We start from the raw sequence: 8,976 nt of genomic DNA on the forward strand, positions 1-8,976 counted from the left end.
GGGGGGGGTCGGGTCAACGCCGGGGAGCGACGACCGGGGGTCAGGTCTGGTCAGCGCCGGGGACCGGAGGTCGGATCGGGTCGGCTCCGACGTTCAGCGACGGCGCCGGGGACCGGGGGCCGGTGCGCTTGGGATGGAGAGGGGGTAGGGAGAGAGAGAGAGAGGGAGAGCCGGCGACCGGAGGTCGTAGCCGGCGGTCTGGTCAGCGCTGGCGACCGTAGGTCGGAGCCGGCGGCCGGATCGGGTCGGCGCCGAAGGTCAGCGACGGCGCCGGGGACCGGAGGCCGGTAAGCTGGGGGTGGAGAGAGGGTAGGGAGAGAGAGAGAGGGGGGGAGAGAGCCGTTGGTTATGAAAAAAGAAACAAAATCACTTCAGTTCTGACAAGAAATAAAATGAAGCAGAAAGTATCTATCATGAAGCTGCTACTAGTCTCTATCATCATTTGTTCAATATCTTTACCCTCCTAAGGGGGGCGCGACTGATACTTCCTCCACCTGATTTTATGTTTTATTAGTCTAATAAGTATGAGTCTCATAATTTTTAGATTACGATTAACATTGATATTTGTGGTACACACACATATACGAAATGCTGAAAAAAACAAGGATCAATTGCAAACCAATAGAAATCTCCTTGGCGATCATGAAAGTAGATCTTGAAGTCGCCTGCCAACTCAGTTAGACCAGGTTCACCAGGTAGAGCAAAAACCATAATTCCTTTTCTTTGTGTTCGCATCCAAAAATCTTCAGGCTGCAATAACCAATGAGGCAACAAATAAATATGATATATATATCATGAAAGGGCAAATACTTTGAAACTGAAAATGGCTTTTAAAATAAATGTAAGCACGGGAAACAATTAAGCGAGCTCCGTACACAGAGACTGAACTAATTTACCATAAGATCCTTAGTCTTTGGATGCTTTTTTGTTGAGAATAGGATGCCTGCAGAAAGTAAGGCATAAATATTGTGCTGGATTGAGTTATCATCGCAAATTGATGGGATAAAATGAATCTTACTTAGTAGAAGAGTCACTAAAAACATTCAAATGCAAATGGGATCTGCTTCATGAAGAATTTTGACAAATAAAAGGTGCAAATGGAACACCTCAGCATTTAAAACAGAAGAACGCAAAGTAGCCACTTGACTATCTCAAATGAGAAGCCGCATATTGCTGGTATAAGGAATCACTAAAAGCATTCACTTGGAAAGTGACCCATATGAGGTCTGCTTCATGAAGCATCTCAACAGATACAAGGTGTAGCATTAGATGTCCCAGCATTTAGACTAGACGAATGTGCAGAGGCCACTTGTTATCTGAAGGTACGTAATTCCAACTACTAAAGTCATAGAATCCCTAACAACCACTTCACATTAATGTTCAGCTCTTTTACAATCAATCTGATCCTTCAGAACTTCTAAATCTGTATTGCACGGGATTTGAGTGCTGCTCATTTTCTCCGGTCCAGGCTCGTGTGAGATATCAAATTAAATGTTACTATAACTATGTGCTAACTAGTTCTATAGTATCTTTCTGTCCCAGGAATATTACCTAGTGTTGACAAAGAAGAGATATGTCTAATCAATACATTACGTATAATAGGATTATAGATAAATGTTATTTTGCCAATATTGTGTGCACAAAACCTACCACTGTGACTAGATATAGTTATTGAAGGCCTTATCCAGGATGAACACTTGTGGAATCGAAATCCTCTCAACATGCACCTGTAGAAGGATAACTACTTAATTACTTCTTGAAGGTTAGATCAAGAATTAACTATAGTTAACAAGAAATGTACCTACGTCCAGCCGGAGCTTCACCACCATATTGAGTCAAGATGCGCTCAAAATATTTTACATACCTCTAGGAAAAGCAGAAAAGTCATTAGCTAGATCAAATGAAATAAATCACTGTATATCAAATATGTTCCATTGGAGGTGTTGACTAACAATCTGACTTGGAAGAATAAGAGCCTTCCCATCTACACATCTTTTTTGGTTATAATAGTTGATGCATTCCTCAGCTGTTGGGAAAAACTGAATAGTAAAAGGGCAAAACAAAAAGTGTGAATGAGAGAAGCTAGGCCAAAGTTTCAGACCACAAGCTAGTATTTTCCATTAGGCCTCACCTTCAAAAACAAAAGGAGGCTGCAAATCATAAGTCCTGTCCTCGCCATTCCAGCTTTACAATGTACAACTACCACATTTAGAATGTCCTCCTTCAACCATGCATATGCACTTAGGCAAAACAGTTTAATAAGATGAATTGGAGGGCAGTTGTGGTCATCAAATGGGAAAGATGCAACCTGTTCATATTCAACAAAAATTATCTAATTGAAGATGTAACATTATGCAACTGCAAAAAATTTCAAGATTTCTACACCAGCACAAATTCTTCAAAGAAATTTCAAAATGAATAGCTACTCATCAAAATCCTTCCAGAAACAATTTTTTCTCCACTTTGTGGTTCTGTAACCCGATGGTGAACTAGTAAAAAGTAAAGCCTTAGGTAACAGTATCATATCAGCAAACAAGATGTTCCTCTATCAGAGATCTATTTTAGGTTTCTGAGTTAACTAGGTGCACATTAGAAGCATGTGGGGCACTGGGAAACTACCCCAAGTGTCCAACTAATTAGAGGCACGAACCAGACATTTGAATCAAACAGATTATCTAAAGGTGGCATTGTAGCAGTTCATTAGCTTATTAGTCAGGATGAATTTATCTTTGGATTATTGCTTCCTATTTGTTTTATGATTCATTCGCAGCTTATTAGCAAGCATTTGGACCCATAGATGTCGAGGAGCTTTTCATAATAGGTGAGAGCAGTACCCAAAAAACCTTGCTCTTTCATTTACTCGAAAGGTCATAACAATCTCATTTATGAATGTTATGATGGCCAGGCATAGCCAGGACTCTTTCAAGGCTGCTCTCATGGCAGGTGTTTGAAACTAATCTCCCGCATTCAAATGATTTAAGGGCCCATTTGGCCATAGATATCCCAATTAGTTTTGGGGGGAAATTTTGGCAAAAAGTGTTTGGCCATACAATTTGTCATTATTTGGCAATCCAAATTCCCAAAAGCTAGAAAAAAACTAGTTTTTTGGCCAAATTCTATTATTTGGGAACTTTCAAAAATTTAAAATTTACCCCAAAATTTTATATTTTATAAAAGTACCCCAGCAGTTATTAATCCCAACTAATATCTATTTGCGAACCAACCCCACTAATAAACCTTGTTATTTGACTCAAGTATGTAATAGTATTGTTGCATAACACTTGTTAAAAGTAAAGCAAATAGAAAAACTGGATGCACCTTTGTGAGTTGAGAAAATTGCAATAGCTCCTACACTGATGTGTGAAACTATTTATAAGCAGGTAGAAGCTTATATATATGAGTTTAATTTTTATCCCGGAACATGTTCATTATAAATATTACAGCGTTATTGATAATTTTTTTTGATAATTTTACTAGTTTTTAGAACTTATGGGTATAATTATAAATCATATTTCTTTTAAAAAATCAAATATTTCCCCCCAAAAACTATGTCCAAACACATGGTGAAACTTCACCCAAAAATGACTTGCCAAAAATATTTGAGAATCTATGGCCAAACGCTAGCTAAATAACTTATTGAACCAGTGTTTAACTGAGTGTTAACGAATGGTCAAGTAACAACATGTTCTTTTTCCACATGAAACCTAGGAATAGTTGCATAACATCACGATGTTAAATATTGTTTCTGAGGATTCCTGATGAATGCTTATGAGATGAATATCGCCACAGATAGTAATGATATAAATTGCTGTCTTACATAATATAACAAAACAAATAAAGAAGGCTGACAAAATAAGCACTCCAGAATAGTTTGGTTCTAATTTTATAACTGATAAAACAAAGAGATGAATAAGAGAAGAGTAAAGACATTGATATCAATTTCCTTTGTAATTGTCTGGTTCTTCCACTGAAGATAAACAACATTGGTTATCATCAGCAACAAGGGGGCAACGTCCTACTAAAACCTTTCTTTTAAGCATTGTGAAGGATGGTTGAAATGATGACCAGGTAAATATTCTAGTCGTTGAAACTTCAAACAAACCCAACTGAAGAAATTTGCGTATAGGTACATGATAATATAACTAAAAACAAGGAGTTAATCAGCAAAATATTGCTTTATTCCTTGACCAGATAGTCCTAAGTATGGCATTTTGCAGTGAGCACATACCACAGTTTCTTCGATAAAATAACCACCAAAATCCACGGAATCAAATTAAATTTATAGGAAGAGATTTTCACCTTCCCCCCAAATAATGAAGCATCGTACAGTCTCTCTGAACAAAGATTGTAAACTTTGTATTTTCCCTGCATTCCAAGAGAGCAGGAGTTGCAGTAACAGATTAAACAAAGGAAAGAACACTATCAGCCATCAAGTAATAAACCACCTATAAGGCTATAATTGCATTACATTTAAATGACAACAACAACATTGCCCAATGAAATCCCACAAGTGGGGTCAGGGAGGGTAGAGCGTACGCATGCCTTACCTCTACCCCGTGGAGGCAGAGAGGTTGCTTCGGAAAGACCCTCAACTCAAGTGCATTAAAATTCCCCCAATTTTTACATTAGAAAGATTACAGGATTTTTAATCAGAATATGAAGCAAAATAAGCAGAGTATTATCAACAAAGTCACAAGGCATAAGGTGATATGTCATCCATTGAATCAGAAATCTTCCCCATGTCTTGCTTAAACCAAGAGGATGGAAAAAAAAAGCATTTCACTTTCCATCTCACCCTTTTCTCTAGTAAAACTGCCTACATATTATTTTTCAACAAGAGAAAACACAGAGCTATTTTAATATTTGGGACACATTAATAGGAACACTCACATGCTACTGCAGTTCTCTTCTTAGAAACTATCCCTTATATTCTACAATTACAAAATGCAAATACAACTTAAGAAAGCAAAATTCTGAATCTTAACATCCCTAAGAAACTACTAGAAATTGTTCTAACGGAAATTGACAACAGAAGATCCATAAAAGCATCATGATGGCAGCCACTTTTACAGCATAGGAATGGTATTTCGAGAAGCACTATTCTTACAAAAAGTATAAGATGCACTATAGAGTTACTGGGGACCAAAAGCGATCGAGTTTACAGAAGTACCTGATGATGAGTCTCGAAAAATTTGATCACTTCCTCCATGTGATTTCGATAGAACCCCTGTATCATCCATCTGATATGTCAGAGATGCAGGTCTGGAATAAGTGGAGAATATCCAAAAAGTAATTAATAAGCGATCTTTACCTCCACATATCCAAAGAAACCAGAGCTCATGTCGCCTGCAGGAAAACCCATAGCTATGATATTCTCTGTTATGTAAGTCATATCCAAATCAAATCCACCCTCCTGTTTTATTTAACCAGTTTACATCAACAATCAGATAACATCTAAGAAAAAGATAAATCAATTTTGTTTTGCCAACGGACTGAGCATATCGACATAAAAATGGACGGAAAGCCTAACGAGCTCTGAAGTTAAGACTGTCATGTCGACTTCTCTGAAGAATATATCGGACTGCGACACATCTCAATACTCAATTTAGCTTGTTATTTCGGTTAAGTTTATTTTTGGGGATTACAACATGTATATTCTTTTTGATAACATTTAGCACAACAAAAACAGGAAAGGACCATGTCATAGAAAGGGAGATGCATCTAGGGACTTGAATTATGAATTTGAGGAGCAACTAGTGTTTTTCTACGTGGGATAAAGTTACTCTTTTCATCTGCATGATGTATGAATATGCAATAGCAAGAGAGTTTACCTCACTCTATATGACAGTAAGCAAATAATGTCGTCAAACAATGTCAAAACCATGTTGAACTTTTAATCTTCATGTGTGTAAAAATTCACTGTATCTACTTGAGATTCCATAAAGGATGTCCACTATTACAGAAAACAAATCTAGGCAAAAGGAAAAGTTTTCAAATCATATTTAGTAAATTCAAAAGACACCTTTCCCAAACAAAAGAAGATGAGAGGGAATCTCTCTAAATATATATGTTACAAGAAGCTGTGGCATTTGAAAACATTGTGCCCCATACAAGAAGCAGCCATAAATTGTTTCCACAAAGCTTGTTTTCTAGGAAGGTGTGAAGGGAGCAGATTAAGGTAGAGGGTTAGTGGGAAGGAGTGCATCCTGGCTAGTAGGAAGGTGTGCTTGGTTTGCTACTGTGCATGCAGTCGTAGTGTTATGTGTGTGTCTTGTAGTTTCTTGTTCGTGGTGCTTTCGTGATGTTTGGGATGTCTGGATAGACTGTGTATAGCATTACTTTGTGGGTGTCCTGTTTCTTTTATTTTCTATTGGTGTGTTATCCTTTCCTGTTTGTTGTTTTTATGTTTTTCTTATACTGTTATTTGTCTTGAGCCGGGGATTTATCGGAAACAGTCTCTCTACTTCGTCCGAAGTAGTGGTATGGACTGCGTACATCTTACCCTCCCCAGACCCCACTTTGTGGGAATACATGGGGTATATTGTTGTTGTTATTGTAGCTTGTTTTCTAATTTTGTTGGGTAAAAATTATTTAAACGTCAGTCTCAAGTTTCACAGAATGAAAAATGAACAAGGGGAAAGGATTTCTTGGGCTTTTATCAATATGATCGTGGAAAGATTCGGGGTAATGTCTAGAGTTGCTAACTAAAAGCTATCGACTTCATAAACTTAAGGGTAGCGCATAAAGTTGCAAACTAAATGGTATTGACTTCATATGTCATATGAACAAGAAAAACTTAAGGCAAAAATAAAGCAGTGACATTCTGACCTACCTGGTATCTTCGCTTGTTTTGAGATACTGCATGTCGTGCCTTAACTTGCACAGCCTTCACAGCACTTAGAGATGTGTCAATTAGCCCCTTAGTGATTGATTCAAACACACCTGTTTGTGTGGTTTGTGAGTGGCTTCCGGCGCCATCATTTGCCTCAGAAGCTTTTGAAGTGAACGGCAAACCAAGTCCACTAGCAAAACGTGAGAAGGTAGATGTCCCAGCATCTCCACCTGACCCCCGCTGCCCAGGTGCTACAGGTTGTGGAAAGCTTAAGGTTTTCGCCCAAGATGACATGGCTGATGCAGGTGACTTAGATGTATCCTGAGCAGAATTATCTTCCTGGGAAGCAATTGGCTTGGGAGCTTCAGCATCATCAGAGGGCTTACTGGAGAGTTGTGGAGATGAACTAGTGGATTCAGATTCCATTCTGGAACCAAACAGAAAAATGAAAAGACAATCAGCCTTGTGAAGAACCACAATAAAGAAGCAAATTGGTGAACAGGTGCTACTATATGACACAGTTGAAATGGAACAACGGTCTCTAGTCATCAATCAACGCTAAGCTTAACCTAAAAAAAGTCTATTCGTGCTAAGGAGAAAGAACAAACTGTTAACAAATAACAGCAGACTAAGTATTAAATTCAACTGTACACACGTTATTTGGATGTGAGATTATACATATTGATTTGAGCAAATTCATAACAAAGGATCATTAGTCAACTACTTTTCATCCCGTAAGTTTAGTTGTCCATTCAATCTGTTCAATGATACCAGAAACTATTCGAGGCTAATTTTTACACCAGAGACTGCCTCACAAGTCGAGATAAAGGAAAATCACAAGCATTCAAGGAATATAAAACACTGCAACATCTAATAGCATGCGCTGCATAGCTTTCAAAAAACAAAAGCAATGCTAACCATGATTCGTTTTCACATACATGTGCAAACAAAAAGATTAATAACAATGGCAATAATTAATAATAACGCCTCAGTACTGCAATTGCGAGAGCCATATTAGCAAATTTAAAATGCCTAAAAGGCATATGAAGCGTAACATGTTAACTAACAACGCATTACAATTGGCAATCTCGCAACTGAAAAATACACATGGATCCAAGCTTTACGAAATGAATTGTGCATTACAGAAGAATGACGATGTACATTGCCAAAATATACAACAAAAATTACTGAACCAGAAAAATCGGATCACTCACGGAGACTGGAACTTAAACAGAAATTGATGCAAGCTCTAATTGTTCTAGAGGCTTCGAAAATCTCCGAGTTCGAATATCAAATGAATGCCGGGAATGTGGTAAGACGGACTCCGCCAACGGTGTTTACATTCAAGGCGGTGCAATGGCGGTGACTGGCTGCCGGCGCCGATTGCTGTTGCTATTAACAAATTTATCCAGATCGAGATCCTTTGTAGTTATAGTCAAACATCAATTAAAATAGTACTAATATGTTTTGATAAATGAGCTCCATAGTTTCTTTCTTAGATCTTCTCGCCTAATAAATACTCTTCCCCCATTTTTCCTCACATGCTATAGTATAGAATATTAGATTAATACCACGTATAATAAGACAATTCTTTCACGATCTTCCCTTTTTGCACGTTTAAATTATAATTACAAAGATGTAGAAGTTAGCATAATTTATATATATATATATATATATATGTTATTAAAATATGTGTTACCAATTTGTGGAAATTTTTTTGGTCGCTCATGGACGCAGTCAATTTTCGTTGCAACTTTGTGACGAATGACATTATGTGAGTGCAATAAAATTTCCTAGAAATTTGCTTTGATGTTTGTAAAATATGTTAGTAGTAGCAAATTAAGAAAAAAACGTGTTAGTCCAACATAAAAATATTCGCATGCGAGTGAAAAAGACTTTTATAACATATCAAACTTAATATATATGTAAGGTGCGAGCTGCACATTTAGGCAATTAAGTGATGGCTGACATGGATAATAACTGTAATATCATTATCTTTGAAAGCTTTTATTTACATCATAATTTTTTTTTTCACGATTTTCACTATCATCTTCTTCATTATTTGTACAATTTTATTTGTCTAAATTAGGTCCCAAAAACAATCTCTTTCTAATTCTGATGTATTTTTAGGCTCTTATTTTGAA

General features: G+C 37.3%; 1 protein-coding gene across 1 annotated transcript in view; it reads right to left on the reverse strand.

The window, feature by feature from the left end:
• LOC107860247 (phosphatidylinositol 3,4,5-trisphosphate 3-phosphatase and protein-tyrosine-phosphatase PTEN2A) overlaps nucleotides 1–8,459 on the reverse strand; it is a 13,542-nt gene extending 5,083 nt beyond the window's left edge. Inside the window, exons 1-11 of the mRNA XM_016705524.2 lie at nucleotides 8,047–8,459; nucleotides 6,833–7,259; nucleotides 5,312–5,413; nucleotides 5,171–5,227; nucleotides 4,300–4,365; nucleotides 2,132–2,308; nucleotides 1,953–2,039; nucleotides 1,802–1,866; nucleotides 1,651–1,727; nucleotides 897–943; nucleotides 620–750 (exon numbers count right to left, since the gene is read on the reverse strand). Of these exons, the coding sequence (XP_016561010.2) occupies nucleotides 620–750; nucleotides 897–943; nucleotides 1,651–1,727; nucleotides 1,802–1,866; nucleotides 1,953–2,039; nucleotides 2,132–2,308; nucleotides 4,300–4,365; nucleotides 5,171–5,227; nucleotides 5,312–5,413; nucleotides 6,833–7,258 (1,235 nt within the window). The 5' untranslated portion in view covers nucleotide 7,259; nucleotides 8,047–8,459. The remainder of the gene's footprint in view (nucleotides 1–619; nucleotides 751–896; nucleotides 944–1,650; nucleotides 1,728–1,801; nucleotides 1,867–1,952; nucleotides 2,040–2,131; nucleotides 2,309–4,299; nucleotides 4,366–5,170; nucleotides 5,228–5,311; nucleotides 5,414–6,832; nucleotides 7,260–8,046) is intronic.
• Between the last annotated feature and the right edge of the window lie 517 nt (nucleotides 8,460–8,976).

Source organism: Capsicum annuum, chromosome 2 (assembly GCF_002878395.1).
Source record: "Capsicum annuum cultivar UCD-10X-F1 chromosome 2, UCD10Xv1.1, whole genome shotgun sequence".
Lineage (NCBI taxonomy): Eukaryota > Viridiplantae > Streptophyta > Magnoliopsida > Solanales > Solanaceae > Capsicum > Capsicum annuum.